We start from the raw sequence: 15,892 nt of genomic DNA, 5'->3' as shown, positions 1-15,892 counted from the left end.
AAGGAGACGGTAAGGCCCGGCCGTCAACACCAGGGCTGGACGGGACTAGGGAGGGGGAGCGCTGTCGGCAATAACAGAAAACACAAGAGCTATTATCACTTATTGAGGAACTATAAATATCTCAGAAATTTGGTTTCCAAACTAGACAAAGACATTGAGAGCAACCCACGCCAACATAGCCTACAGAGACTACAAAGTAATAAAGAATAGCTGTTTGTAGCGTTAGAAGTGATGGACGTCTGATTGTAAACCGCTTTGGATTGATTGACTGATTCGTTTCGAACACAATTGACTAGGCTGCTTGTAAACTAAGGTAGGGGTGTTGTCACATAGAAGCTGTCATTGAACAGAGAGAGAACGTCATTTCATGAGCTATAATCATTCTGATGTCTTTATTTCTCTCCCAAATCCCCCCTCTAACCTCCCAGACAGGTGTAGCCAGGTCTATCAGGTAGAAGAAGGTAGTTTCTGCCATACTGTAAGTACTTAGTAACCTTACACTGCTTGTTGTTTGGTCACACAGTGTGAGATGTGGATGGGCTTGTCTCTGTTTACACTGGCACTACCATGGAGAATACTACCGCAGCAGTTGTGTAACGTAACTTGAGAGGAGCACTTTGTCTCCCAGACCCTGTGTAGAGAGGAACACACCCTCAAAGCTTCCAGGGGAAAAGGCTGTTGGCTAAGGGAGTGGTCTCTGGAATGCCACTCATGATAGTGCCTGGGTTTGATGGTTTCAGAGCTAGGGGTCGGCCAGCTCTCTTTCCCCTCCCCCACCAAACACACACACACACACACACACACACACACACACACACACACACACACACACGCACACTTGAGGCTACTGCTGAATTCCAAATAGCCCCCGGCTATAGGATTAGGTAACCCCTTATCTGTCTGTCTATCTGTCTGTCTGTCTGTCTGTCTGTCTGTCTATGTCCACTCAGATTTGATCTAACAGATACTGGTACAATGATTCCAACTAGCATGTCAGAGGGCAAGATGGAACTACTTTCACATCACAGACGCCTGTCTGATCCTTTCATGATCTGCAGATGCCTAGGGGTAGGGGGCTATCATAAGAAGGATAGCCTACAGGTTCACCCTCGAGCCCCATGTCCCCTCCTGTGACCCCTAGGGGAGAGTTGTCATGGATTGGGTCACACCTTAGAGGTGTGTGTGTGTGTGTGTGTGTGTGTGTGTGTGTACATGCTTGTGTGTTGTTGTGTTGTGTGGTGTGTGTGTGTGTGTGTGTGCGCACCTTGTGATATGAGTCATGACAGATGATACTGCAGGTGTATCTTATAGCCTGAGTAGCCCAGTAAAGATTACACTTGTCGGGAGCGGCAAACAGTAGGCGGACAAGGACATTCATTCACTTCCTTGGCATTCTCTTGGTTTCTCTATAGAGGCCAATATTTGTCATCGGCTCCTGGTCCATGTTTGTGGCACTGGCCGTGTTCCTTTTCATGAATAGGAAGCACTGAAGCAGACATTACATGAGCCGAGGGAGTCAATGTCAGTGTACGTCATCTCCACCTGAGATCCAAAGCAGTGTCTGTTTGAATATTATTAACCCCGGGCTGTGGAGAACCGTTGCTGACTTTCAGCTATAAGCAGCATGCAAACATGACCTGTTTTTAGTCTGTGGTAGAGGTGGGACATTAACAGGTTTACTTGGAAGGGTGTGTTTGAACATGATCAAACTCTGTCTTTGTGTGGCTCAGTGTCACCTGGGCCTACTCAGCAGACAAACCACAGGTTCTGTCAGTTGGAGCAGTGAGTGTTTTTACCCATGATCCTCAGGGAGAAGGACCTGGGAGCCTGTCTGACCGGCTCTGAGCTTGTGTGTGAAACACACACACACAACACTCTCTCTCTCACACACACACTCACACACACACACACACACACACACACACACACACACACACACACACATACACAAACACATTGCCCTCTCGTCATCCACAGAGGTATTTCAGAGAGGGGCATGACTCGGTCACATGCGGTTGCTAGGCAGCAGGGAGTTTTAATGAGTGACGGGGTTGGCTGACTTTGGTTCATTTGATTTAAGGCAGTTTTAGGACAATCGGGCCACAGTTCAGTTCAGCTTCAACTGCAGACCTATGGATTGCAGGGTTACATGAGGCGACCTGCTTTATGTCCACTCAGTGCATTTAACGTTCATAGACAAAGGCCTTGTTTAGGGTCCATAAGTAGGCTTGTGTAGTATACTGTACATTGTACCTGTGTTTAGGCTAGGTGTTCTGTTCCCTTCAGTAGCCAGGGAGAGAGTCTGTCTCTCAGGGCTACACGTTAGCTTAAACTGCTCTGTCCTCTCACAATCAGACTAGTGTTTTTACTACTAGTGATTTAATGAGTAAACAGTTCACGGAGAGTCATCAATTACCTTGTAAGGGGAGAGCTTTGTGTGCTGAGAGAGCCTACTCCCATAGATGTGTATTGTAAAGGCCTCAATGTTGGCAGGGTTTTGTTCTTGCCTTTTGATCAGTGACCTGAGAGCCCCAGGTGTGTGAACTCTTGACTGGGCAATCATTGACATGAATGGACCAGTTTGGCCCTAGCCTCAGGGACCATCAGGGAGAGAACCAAAACCAGCAGGACAATAGTTGCCTAGTCCAGACAAACTGTATGATTAATACAATAACACAACTTTTTGTTTTGCTTTGCTCTCTAGTCCACGACATTTAATCCGTTTGCTTCTTTTTTCTTTTCTTCTCTAAAGATTTCGTCAAAGGAGATTCTGTCTCATTTCCGACGGGCTGTCAGAGAACAATAACAAGAGTGTTTCTCTCCCCCCCCCCCCTTTCTCCAGAACCGCCATGCCATTCGTAACGCCAGTCTCTACAAGAAGCCGTTTGTGGAATCGTTCGAGGAGACGCCTCTCATGGTGGCCGTCTTCACCTACTTGGGCTACGGCATCCTCACCATCTTCGGATACCTCAGAGACTTCCTCAGGGAGTGGGGCATCGAGAAGTGCCATGTGGCCAGAGAGAGGGAGGAGCAGAAAGTAAGCCGTGGCGCATTGGTGCTGCACTGCTCCCACCACCTCAATGACTTCACTTCATAGGCCTACACTGCCTTGATATGCTGCCAAATTAATATTGACTCTGACACGGTGTGCAGTGGGTGTATCTGAAACAGCCCTGAACAATACAGGGGTTGTGTGGGGAAAGTGTGAAAGTGAGCCCAGTTCAAGCAATTTCCACACTTTTTTTTTTTTTGCGTTGTCTAAATGTGTGGTGGCCTGGGAAAACCCGTCGGATGTCGCTGGCGTTCGTTTGTGGCAAAGAGCAAAAATAGATGGAAATGTCCTATTTCGGCGATTTTGATATTATGTGGTATTCTAGTACTCCATACTACATTATGGTGAATAAACATTTTAAGAAAACAAAAGAGAAAGTACTTATTTTTATGTTTTTGTGGTGGGTAGTTTGCTAGCGAAACAACGTCACGTTGACGTACCGTTAACGTCAACGTCACGTCGATCCTGTGGTTTGAAGCCTTTCACTTTTTTTGACATGATACATTAAAATGCTCATAACTTTTTAAAATAAAGGGCTATCTCAGTCATTCAACCAGTTATGAATAGCTGAGAACTTATAATTTATGGAAATATAAAAAATGAAAATGTCAAAATGCCACCATGTGAAGGGTTTTCCCAGGCCGCCACACAAATATGCTCATCGAGGATTCAACGACAGTGTAGACTAGAGGAAATATGACTTTTGAACCGTTTGACTAGTCAAGTGTCTGAAAGCTTGAAAGATTACACATGTGGGGGAAAAAATTTGCATTTACTCAGATGTACACTCAGACTGACTGGTCCTCTGTTCCGTAGGACTTTGTTCCACTGTATCAGGACTTTGAGAACTTTTACACCAGGAATCTATACATGAGGATCCGGGACAACTGGAACCGACCAATATGCAGCGTCCCTGGGGCCAAGATGGATCTGGTGGAGAGGGTCTCCCATGATTACAACTGGACATTCGAGTGAGTGACCTCATCCGGAGCGTGTCTGTGTGTCTGTCTGTGTGTCTGTCTGTGTGTGTCTGTGTGTGTGTGTGTCGGTGTGCTGTATTATGGCTGTTATATGACTGATGAAGGAGTGATCCATTTTATTGATCTATTTGTGTAGGTGGCTGGGTGTGTGTGTCATTACTTCTACAACATGGAAGGTAGGGGTACAAAAGGTATTTTGCTCGCGTCGCAGGTCTTTTTCCTGAGTTGCTGAGCGTTTGTGTCCGTCTCCTTCTCCTACAGGGACACAGGCAGGGTGGTGAAGGACGTCATCAACATGGGTTCCTATAACTACTTGGGCTTCGCCGAGAACACGGGCCGATGCGCCGAAGCCGCCACCGCCGCCACGCACAAGTACGGGGTGGGAGTGATCAGCACCCGCCACGAGATGGGTAAGAGAGACCGCCGCGGTACTACTTCCTTTACCGCCACCGCGCTCGCATCCTGTTTTCGCTCTTATTACGGTGGAATCTTGTTTTCCTTGGAATGGATGAAACAAGTTGTCGTGGTTTTTGACAGTACCCCGTAATGACAGAGCGGACAGAGCATAATCATCATGTTGTAGATCGTACGTTGACATGAAGGCCGAGGCCTCTCCCGTGCCTGGTGTTACAGCACTGTTATTGTGAATTGTGTTCTGTTTTCTGCCGAGTTGTTATTGCTGAGCAGACGTTGTTGCTGTTGTTGAACCAGGGAACTTGGACATACACGAGGAGCTGGAGCAGCTGGTCGCCAGGTTCCTTGGTGTTGAATCATCGCTGGTGTTTGGCATGGGCTTCGCCACCAATTCAATGAACATTCCTGCTCTCACTGGGAAGGTTAGAATGTCCTCTCTCTCTCTCTCTGGAATCATACTGGAGTTGTAGTGTGTCTGTGATCACTCTGGAGTTCTACCGTACAAGTGGGACTAAGCCTATTTCCTATGTGAGTGGAAAACATGTTTTGTTTCTGAAGTTTTGTACTGTGGACTCACACTGGAGTTCACAGTGTTCCACAACACGGTAGTTTCCTCCCGTGTTCTCATAACATTTCCAGTGCATGGAGTTGTTACGGCAACCCATGAATGGCCTTGAGCGAGAATAGGAAGTTCTCTCGCGCTGAATCACATGCACGCAAACACACCCACACCCACACACACCCACACCCACACAAACACACCCACAGAAACCTCACTACTCCACTTCCTCTCCCCTCTAGGCCTCTTAAGTGCTTGTTTTGACAAGTAAAGCTCCTCACTGACAGACACATGCACTTCCTCGTGAGCATAGTTCCCGACAGGCACCAAAAGCACGGCGCTCATAGAGTCAAAGACCAGTCACATGTCAGTGGATAGGTCATGAATTCTTAACCCAGCGACTTCCTCCTCCTCCCTTCCTCACATCTGCTTGTAATTGCGTGATTGCGGTGAATCATTCATATCACCAGATGAGGTGGCGTGATGTTGTGGTAAAAAGGGAGCGGTGTCATATGTCAGGAGATGGAAGAGGTGTCACTAAAAGGAACTGACTGACAGTGTCCTCTGCCCCTCTCCTTAAGGCTAATTGGCTAATTACAATTGGCTAATACAACTGTAAAGGACTTTAACCCTAGGTTTTATGAAAAGTGCTACTGTACGCATAGAAAAATGTATATTGTTTTTTATTATTGTTGTTCTGGTTCTAGGGTTGTCTGGTCCTGAGCGACGAGCTGAACCATGCGTCGTTGGTCCTTGGGGCTCGGCTGTCTGGGTCCACCATCCGTGTCTTCAAACATAATAGTGAGTAAGCGAACACCGCTACGGACACTGTAATTATTCACCACACAAGCAGAAACACCAGGGGCCAATGGGTCCGTTTCAATCATCTCATGCAGGGCCTGCTCCATACAATGCAATCATTCTGTAGTCAGGTGTGTCACGTACAGTAATACAACATACCTGCTGTTACTATTCTGTCACACAGTATCAAACGATACAATATTACATTTGAATTTAGATTGACTGACTGAGGTGAGAAATGAAGCTTAAAACGTTTAGGCTCCATGTAGTAGGCTGTGAGTCATTTGGATGTGTGTATGCTTTAGTGTCATTCAGAGAGAGAGAGAGTGTGTGTGTGTGTGTGTGTGTGTGTGTGTGTGTGTGTGTGTGTGTGTGTGTGCGTGTGTGTGTGTGTGTGTGTGTGTGTGTGTGTGTGTGTGTGTGGCGCGCACGCGTGCTCTCCTCTGTTACATTCCCAACCCCTGTCTGTTCTCCAGATATGCTGAGTCTGGAGAAGCTTTTGAGAGACGCCATCGTCAACGGCCAACCCAGAACACACCGGCCCTGGAAGAAGATCCTCATTCTTGTGGAGGGAATTTACAGGTACAGACACCTTTATCTGTCATTGTACTGAAGAGACATGTACCATTTACCACAATCCTCAGTCATCAATCATAATGGCTCAATCCCAATACACCCCTTGCCCCTACTACTTAGCCCTACCCCTCCGTTTTGTATGTTCACATGTAGGGGTAGGGTGTCCCAATTCTTGTTGGGATGGAGATATAGGGCAAAGTGGTAGAGCTACGTGGACCTCCAAACTGAGGTTTTTCAGAGGCTCAAAACCGAGTGTTATGAGAAATCTCCCAGAATGCCCTGCGAATCATCGGTAAGCAACAAAAGAAACCCACAAATGTAATTATTTTCTTTGTTAATAAAGTTTGAAAAATGATGATAACCATTGTACTATCTTAGTTTAATGTTGTTTAAATGTATTATAGACCTTGTCTTTATAACAAGCATAACAAAAAATCGCTAGTAGGCCTATGCTGATGTCTCTTCGGTCTCTTAGGTATGCTCTCTTAGGTAGCTAATGTTACAACATTGTTTTAAGGCTGAGTTGTGCATGACAGTCCCGCATTTTGAAATATTTCCATGTCACACATGCCCCCTTTGATGGCATATGACGCCCGTTACACACCTTTTTACAACCTTTAGTCAGCAAATGGTCATGACCCATGTTCCTGTTTAACACTCTCTAAAACAGTATGGAAAAGGGTGTGTATTATGGAAGGAGTGTATCTTTACAAGCCCTAGTCATACTACAGTATATATGTTAGGTTAAGCACCATTTCCAACCCAGAGGTATATACAGTACAACATGTGAGGTAAACCTTTTATAGCCTCCCCATACTGTATCTGTTAGGTATACCCCAGCCTTAACAACCTTGTGTTGGATCTGTGATGTATAAGGAAGCAGTATGGCTCGCTGAGGGAAGACATGTCAGCCTATTCTGTTTTACCTGAGTCATGTATTGTCAGTTTCAAGTTTCATTGTTATGTCACATGACGTGTAAGAGAATACAAGAGAGTACAATCCTTAGAGCCCGAAGCACGGCTCCATCTTGATCGGATGATTGATGTTGTATGTATGTCAGGGTGCTGGCGTTTCCTGGTAGAGTACGCCACGGCTCCCAGCTGTTGTATGGAGTCATGCTGCTGACTTGGACAGACTGTAAAATCACTGAGCTCTTCAGAGGGCGACTTCTGTAAAAGGTCCACCAGTCAATGCGATCAATATAGTTCTTAGGGAGGCAATTGGCCAGTCACTCACTAATGTATAGTTAATCGACTGGCTCATCCCTGGGGACCTAGACAAAAACACATTGTAGTGCCTAATAAAGTACACACACTCACACACACCACAAGAAGCTGCCAAACACTTTATATGGTGGTCTTCTCAATGACTGGTTAAGTAGGTGAAGTAACATCCTATGAAAAAGAGTGTGTGTGTGTGCGTGTGCGTGCGTGCGTGTCCAGTATATCTCACCCTGTTTGTCTCCCTATATCCTAGTATGGAGGGTTCCATCGTGCGTTTGCCTGAGGTCATCGCCCTGAAGAAGCGTTACAAGGCCTACCTGTACCTGGACGAGGCCCACAGCATCGGTGCCCTGGGGCCCCGCGGGGGAGGTGTGGTCGACTACTTTGGTCTGGACCCCAAAGACGTGGACATCATGATGGGCACCTTCACTAAGAGCTTTGGGGCTGCTGGGGGATACATCGGAGGGAAGAGGGTGAGGCACTGCTCCATAACCTGGGACCAGTGGTACGGGTCAAGGGAAGAGAGTACTGGGTGTGTGTCCCGAGATAACCTGACCATGGTTCTGATTAGCAGCTGTCTGATTCAGGGTCAACTTATTTGTTTTCTAGTGACACTATTGGTTAGGAATAAGCCTCAGTCACCACCACCCAGGATTAGGGCCATCAGCTCCATTAGGATTAGGGCCATCAGCTCCTAATGGTAGAAAACTGTTTGAGTTTGTCAGAAAGAAAATGTTTGCCGCGTCATTTCCGGATATGAATGAATGAATGAATGAATGAATGAATGAATGAATCGTTTAATGACCACACGACCTAGGTCGGTGGAATTTGTTTTTCGGTACAGGTGGAAAAGCTCAAACAGCAGTGTAAAAAAAAATATAAAAAATACACACATTGCACATAACTATCACATGGACATGTACACACATAACCACAAGACAAGAACATAGTCAATATTTACAATATTGATATGATTGTGCATAGCCAAAGTATATAGACTGAATAGCCAAAACAGGTTTGGCATGGGAAGGACAGTAATAGGAGCTTGCTAGATATACAATATTTGCGTAGAGGCAGGCACAATGGAAGCACTGGAATGGAAGTGCAATTGCTATACTCCACCAACAGATGGCGACCAGGTTAAGTGTTTGTTTTAGAGGATTACAATGGTTGTCTCTCTCTCTTCCTCGTCCCAGGAGCTGATCGACTACCTGCGGAGCCACTCCCACAGCGCCATCTACGCCACGTCCATGTCTCCGCCTGTGGCCCAACAGATCATCACCTCCATGAAGATCATCATGGGAGAGGACGGCACCACACTGGGTGGGTGTCAACAGCAAGCCTCTAGCAGTAGCTGGGAATACACTGTCCTAGTGAAATAGAAGGGGATTCAGTCATGTTTGTGAATAGATTCATATAGATAGTTTTTTGCTTTAGACTGGGGTTTCAACCAGTGCTTCAGGGCTTTCTGTTGGTCACAGCGGGCATGGCACATGCACATTTGGGAGCAGCTGTATCAGACAGTGCTTGGCACTGTAGTGTTAGAAGTGTCATACTATGTTTAACCACAAGATGGCAGCACAGGCTTATGCAGCAGTGCATGTCCTCCATTGGGGTTGTATAAAACCAGCTCTTCTCGTCATGGAAAGTCATGGCTTCTCTAACAGGGTTTGGGATGACGTCATGGGCAGGGTTTTTTAGATTCGCCCCCACCTTTGTTCTGTACTTTGACCCTGAAGCTAGGTGTTTTTATTGACATTGGCAAGTTCTCACCCAGAGCCAAGTGATAAAAGGCTATATATATGCGTCACTGAGGAAGATAAACAAAGGAATGGCTGGCTAGTCATGCTCACATGGCACATGTTGATGCCATTCTATTCCCCTTTGGACCCATGTACTCCATGGGTGCGCGCACACACACACACACACACACACACACTCTTATTGGTGTCTACGGGTAAGTGGATGATGTTGAAAGAGTCCATTTCCTGTTCAATAACAGTCATTTCCTGTTTTTGAGAGAGTTTCTGCAGCTGAGCTGCACATGGATTCGGGGGTCCCAGTGTGCCCAAGCTGAATAGTACAGAGACTGTATAAACAACACTTGTGAGAGCACTTAAAGTATGGATTTTTTTTTTTTTTTTTTTTTTTTTTTGCAAGTCAGTGGAGGTAGAAATCGTAGGACAGGCTTACAATGAGCCTGTCCTCTGACTTCTACCTCCACGAGCCTCCTCTGGTTGGAGTAGAAGTAAGGGAAGGCACCCCTTTAACACACAGTCCACATGTGGAGGTCCCCCCCCCCCCCCACCTTCTCTCTATCTATCCCCCTTCCAGAGCCAGGAGTCAGGGTCAACTCTCTCTGGACAGACCCTTACATCCCTCACATTCCCTGTGATTGAAGCTCTTGAAGTGGTTGTGTGAACTTTCCCACATTGGGCTTTACGGCGTGTGTGTGGCCTCCAGCTGGGTACAAAGCGGCATGGCGCTGGGAGACAGAGCTCTGGTGGCTCCCTACCCTTAAGGGACCTCCGAGTGGGATTGGACTCCGCTCAGCCCATCACACATAGTCAGCCCAGCAAGAGATCAGGTCATTCCAGGGCCGTGTTGCTCTAACAGGGCGTTTCCTCCGGACTCCTGATGGGGGCTTGAGGTACAAGTTACCCGTAACCACAGATGTAGGATCAAATTACTCAACCCCAAACCTAACCTTAACCATTAGGGGACTGGATAAATAGCTGGCCCAGTATCAGTGGTTAGTGGTCAACTTCTACCTTTATTTCAAGCCAGGTGTGAGACTCAGTACAGCATATCTTTCGGCTCTATCCAGACCATTCTCTGCGGAGCAGGAACGGCTGATCTTGCAGTCCTGACTTGACACTTTCCTCATAGGAGAGTGACATTGACAGTCTGATTGGTTGGTTTCAGGCAGCCTCGTGTGTTTTGAAATTCAGGCCTTTGAAGCAAAGCCCCAAGAACATGGCTGAGTACCGTAAGTTGAAATGGCATTGTAGCAGCTAGCTAACGTCGGGGTGTTGTATTGGATGCCAACATAAAATGTCCGTTCCTGGTTTGAAGCCGAGATGAAGTGGATCAGTAGGAGTATGGGACATGAGACAAGACAGGAGGACATTCCTCAACGAGAGCCCCTCAATATGAAAGGAATGTCAAACGAGTGAAAAGCAATCCGTCTGAAAAATATCTCCCTTCTTTTTTTTTTCTTCAGCTAATCACTCCACAGTGCTCAGAATGGCTTTGAATTCCTGGGCTCTGGGAAAAAATTGAATACGTCTGTGTGAATTTCATTTCAGACTTGTTGTGTCTGGGGATACAGCTTTGAAGCTGTAGATTTTCTACTTTGTTTTTCATGTGGCACGAGAGTGGCAGACGTATGAGGTTGTTGTCGACATCGTACACCTGTTTTGTTTGGCAGGTAGATGGAAGATGGCAGGTAGACGGAAGATGGCTTTTTCAATATAACTACATAGTAGCAATCATCAGTGACAACTGAGCATAGGCCTACATATGTAGAATTGGACCAGGAGACTGAGGCCTGGCTCCATTTCAGTCCCTAGTCCTCTTACCCAAGCCCTGTAGTAGTGTCTTCAATAGCTCAATTCTGGAGGGTACGGTGGAGCCATTGCCAAACAGCACTACTAAAAATCACCAATGACATACTCCTCTCTGCTGACTCTGGCCACCTCACCATCCTCATCCTCCTCCTCCTCCTCGACCTCAGCGCCGCCTTTGACACCATCAACCATTCCATCCTCCTCACCCGTCTTCAACACTCCATTGGCATAACCGGCACCGCCCTCTCCTGGTTCAACTCCTATCTCTCAGACAGACATCAATAAATCTCAATAAATAACTGTAAATCCTCCACTGCTCCAGTCACCCACGGTGTCCCCCAGGGTTCAGTGCTAGGCCCCCTCCTTTTCATCCTGTACATCCTTCCCCTTGGACAGGTCCCCCGCCGCCACAGCCTCCGCTTCCATTGCTATGCCAACGACACCCAACTCTACCTCTCCTCCAAAACCATCTCCCCTACCACCCTCACTACCTGCCTCAACGACATAATATCATGGATGCAACAGAACTTTCTAAAACTCAACTGCAATAAATCGGAAATCCTCATCATCGGCCCAAACTCCCTCACCCGTTCCACCCAGACATTCTCACTCAACATCGATGCTTTCACCGTAACCCCCTCCGCAACCACATAACCATGTCTGCAACCTCGGCATCATCCTTGACCTCACCCTCTCGTTCCCACCCCATGCCAACCAGGTCACCAAATCTGCATTTTTCCACCTCAGAAACATTGCCCGCCTCCGACCCTCCCTGTCCTTTTCCGCTGCTGAAACACTCATCCACGACCTCCTAACTTCCCGACTCGACTACTGCAACAGCATCCTCTATGGTTTACCTAATAACATCCTAAATAAACTCCAATACATCCAAAACTCTGCTGCCCGTCTGCTCACCTCCACTCGCCGCTGTGACCACATCATCCCTGTCCTCCAAAACCTACACTGGCTCCCGGTCAAATACAGGATCCAATTCAAAATCCTACTCTTCACTTACAAAGCCATCAACAATCTGGCCCCCTCCTACCTTGCCGTCCACCTCCACACCCCCTCCCGTTGCCTCAGGTCTGCCGACCAAACCACCCTCAAGACCTGGGGTGATGGGGCCTTTTCAGCCACAGCCCCGTCCCTCTGGAACACCCTCCCCAACCACATCAGACAGGCCAACACCCTGCCAGCATTTCAACAGGCCCTCAAAACCCACCTCTTCAAGCTTGCCTTCACCAGTTAACCCTCTCCCCCTCCCCTTCCCATGTCCCCCCAGCGCTACCGTAATTATACCTTCTTTTATTTATTTTGTTTCTGTTTCTCCTCCTCTCCAGGTGGTGACCGTCTCAGGCAGCTGTCAGACAACACAACATACTTCCGCAGGAAACTCCGCGAGATGGGCTTCATCATCTACGGCAATGACAACTCGCCTGTCGTACCCATGATGCTCTACATGCCTGCCAAAATAGGGTAGGTTCCTTTTAATGAAAGATATTGGATAGTTAGGAAATCACCTGTGTGCTTTAATTCAAACCCTAAACACACAGTGGAATTCTAACTCGAGATATGCACGACATGTTACGTATCACTCTTTTACTGTTGTGTAAATCGTACATTGACGTCAATGGGAGATTAAGGCTGGCCTGGGCAACAGCAGTGGGTGCGGTGGAAAAGTCTTTCTAAGTCTTGTTTTGTGGTGTCGTGTTCGCAGGGCGTTCGGCAGGGAGATGCTGAAGAGGAACATCGGCACGGTGGTGGTCGGGTTCCCGGCCACGCCCATCATTGAGTCCCGAGCGCGTTTCTGCGTGTCGGCCGCCCACACTAGAGAGATGCTCGACATGGTGAGTCACCAATCAATCGCAGACCCGCAACCAAGACATGCCTCCTCCAACACACCACACCGACCTTGGGTGTGTCGTAGCTCTTTCTCAATAGTCTCAAAGTGCATTTTTCAAAAGGCCTCCACTCGATTGTTCTCACCTTATAATTCTCACCTTGACTTGATTACTGATCCATGGGGACGAGGCTTACTTTAGACTGGAGATATGCATCTAAAACGGGTCCTAAAGTGGATTGTGGGTACGTGAGTGAAGGCGTTACTTCTCCCTCCTCGAGAGAGGAGCATCCTTCAATAGCGGCCAGGCACTCCCCTTCAAAGTGGTGAGAGTGAGGGAGTGATTCCCAGTGGCGAGTCAGTAAGGCCTCTCTCTCTCTCCAGTAAGGGTTGATGTGGAGCAGGTGTGTTGTGGATAATAAAGGCGTTTCAATGTGTCCTTTATTAGTGCAGCTCAAAGGGGCTTGGAAGGCAGTGCCATAACTATGGTGGAGCCCAGACGTTGTTTATTTGGGGTTTGTGTTGTCCCTTCAAAGACACTTTATTCATATTTTTTGGAAAAGCATGTCAATGTCGTTTTATAATATTACATTTAATGCATGTCAACATTCCTTTGTCGAATGCTAGAAACCATGTTTTCGGTCTTTCTGAGAAAAAAAAACCTGCCAGCTCTCCCCTGCTGAAGTTGTTGAATCTTGAAAGGAGAGAGGGAGAGCAGGAGAGGGAGAGGGGGTAAGGGAAGGTAAATTGTTTCCAGGTGGCTTGCAGTGTTGCAACACAGATAACCTCTCCTGCGGAAGACTAAGGAGTTGTTGCTCAGTTGTTGTTTTACTTTGCTGTGATTTTCTTTGTTCACTCTTACTGTAGATTCTCTCATGGTAGCCCCCCGGTTTACTCCACACACGATCACACACACAATCGGTGATGAATCCTTCTGAGTCATTCTGTATTTTCTCAATAACTTTCCAGCTCATGACCAATGTTGTTTCTCTCTCTCTCATATTACTCACTCACTCACTCTCGCTCGCTCGCTCTCTTTCTCTCTCTTTTTCTCTCTCTAATTACACTTTCTCTCCCATCTCGTTTCTCTCAGGCGTTGGAGGCGATCAGTGAAGTGGGAGACCTGTTGCAGATCAAGTACTCCAGAGAGAAGCAGCTGCTGCCTTCCCAGGGATGGAAGTCTGAGGAGAGCCTGTTGCAGGACTGATACAGCCCATCTCCCCCCAAGCAACGGCCCACCTCACCCCCACCAACAGCCCACCTCATCCTCACCCCACCCACACACCCACAACCCAACCCTCAACCTGACCCCCCCCCACCCCATCTCCTGGACCCAAACCACTCTCCCGTATCCCTATCCTGACCCACTCACCAGAACCAAAGACCACTGGTCCGCCCTGCCCTGCTGCCCCCCCCCCCCCCCCCCCCAAGAACAGTCCACTTATGGCAGTGTCGTTTTGAGCCGTGTGAGTCCCACGCTTGTCTTATCTTAAATTATTGTGACCTTATTTGTGTTGGACCTAACATTTCAAGTCTTACTTCTCTGTGCACACTGCATTAGGATGTTGTTTTCGTGCAATAATAGCAACGTGGAGTTTCTTTTTCGTAAAAGATAAGGAAATCCAGGGGTTAGACATGTGTTGCCATTAAGATATACCACTTGTTTGGTTAAACTTAAACATAGATAAATAAATATAGAGGTCGGCTAATGGAAGATGTTCTAAAACACAATGAAGTAAAGAATTAATTGTAAATAATATTTATCATGACCTCAGTAGAGCACTGTTTTAGGGTAACAAGCCCACAAGGTAACCCACTAAAATAAACCCACAAGGTTCAATTTTAAAGGTGGTACATCATGTAGTGTACCTTGCTTGTTTTGAACTTCAAGCTCTCCATTCTGCTATATGAGTTACTTGAATATTGTCAGTGGGTTCTTTCTCTAACCAAAGTATATATTTTCTATGATCATCTCTGAATGTGACACACTCGGAAAAGATCAGATAAAGGTGAAAAGACAGAACCCAACGGAGTGAACTTGTTTGAAATATCTTTTCTATATTTTCTACATTTTCTACAGCTTTAATTCTTTTCTATACTTTTTCTGCCTTATTTAGAGTTTAGTTTACACCTGCACTCAAAGCCCAAATGTCTTTAACATTTCTACGAGCTAAAGAACTACATGTGATCTGGGTTTCTGTCTTCACTAAAGTGCTAATTGTTAACCAGCGTTGATGTTCATGCCTTAACACAATGAAACGCTGTATAAGCCCATCTGTATATATGACGATGCTGCATTCAAAAGCGATGCTCCTCTGATTTACAGATATGTATATTTATTTAAGATGTCCTCGTTTTTTTTCAAGTGTTTTGTGGAAGATGTTCTTTATTTTAAAGGCAGCTCCAAATATGTTCCAGAGTGTGACGTGTGTGTATGTTGGTAAACTGTACGTCACATTCAGTGCGAGTACTACTGATATGCATTAAGAATGCACAGATGATATAGTCAGAGTTTTTTTTGGGGGGGTGGGGGTGCTTACGGTGCTCAGCTTAAGGAAGAGCCTTTCGCCCACTGTATCACTATTATCTTATCTAATGGCATTCCAGATTTGAGCTGTCTTGTGATTTTGTTTTGTGTTGTGTATGACTTTCTATGTCAGCTCTTGGGTCAATCCAAGTATGGGTCATTTCAAGTATGCCTATTATGTCATTGTCGAATGTCCAGTTTGTAGTGTTTACATGTTGTTTTTATTTTTTCCCCCCACTCTGTCCATTTGAATTGAGATACACTCACTGAACACTTTATTAGGAACACCTGTACACATTCTCATTCAGGTGGTATGATGGTGTCGGGAATGTTTTCTTGGCACACTTTGG

The 15,892-nt window shown here is 46.5% G+C and overlaps 1 protein-coding gene across 2 annotated transcripts in view; it reads left to right on the top strand.

Annotated features, from left to right (window-relative positions):
- sptlc2b (serine palmitoyltransferase, long chain base subunit 2b) overlaps window positions 1–14,222 on the top strand; it is a gene marked incomplete at both ends in the record, with an annotated part of 14,354 nt that extends 132 nt beyond the window's left edge. The window contains 12 exons of one of the 2 annotated variants that reach the window (XM_080537841.1): window positions 1–9; window positions 2,849–3,037; window positions 3,869–4,023; window positions 4,294–4,442; window positions 4,744–4,868; window positions 5,713–5,806; window positions 6,283–6,388; window positions 7,860–8,079; window positions 8,803–8,929; window positions 12,516–12,651; window positions 12,893–13,022; window positions 14,109–14,222. The exon at window positions 1–9 is cut by the window's left edge and continues 132 nt beyond it. In XM_080537841.1, coding sequence (XP_080393967.1) covers window positions 1–9; window positions 2,849–3,037; window positions 3,869–4,023; window positions 4,294–4,442; window positions 4,744–4,868; window positions 5,713–5,806; window positions 6,283–6,388; window positions 7,860–8,079; window positions 8,803–8,929; window positions 12,516–12,651; window positions 12,893–13,022; window positions 14,109–14,222 — 1,554 coding nt within the window. Of the gene's footprint in view, window positions 10–2,842; window positions 3,038–3,868; window positions 4,024–4,293; window positions 4,443–4,743; window positions 4,869–5,712; window positions 5,807–6,282; window positions 6,389–7,859; window positions 8,080–8,802; window positions 8,930–12,515; window positions 12,652–12,892; window positions 13,023–14,108 lie in introns of both variants that reach the window. The other variant, XM_080537840.1, reaches the window with a different exon arrangement.
- Between the last annotated feature and the right edge of the window lie 1,670 nt (window positions 14,223–15,892).

This window comes from Nansenia antarctica (genome assembly GCF_963989245.1).
Source record: "Nansenia antarctica genome assembly, chromosome: 1".
NCBI classification, from domain to species: Eukaryota; Metazoa; Chordata; class Actinopteri; order Argentiniformes; family Microstomatidae; genus Nansenia; species Nansenia antarctica.
Note: the sequence above shows the minus strand (reverse complement) of the source record. Positions and strands in the feature narration are given on the sequence as shown.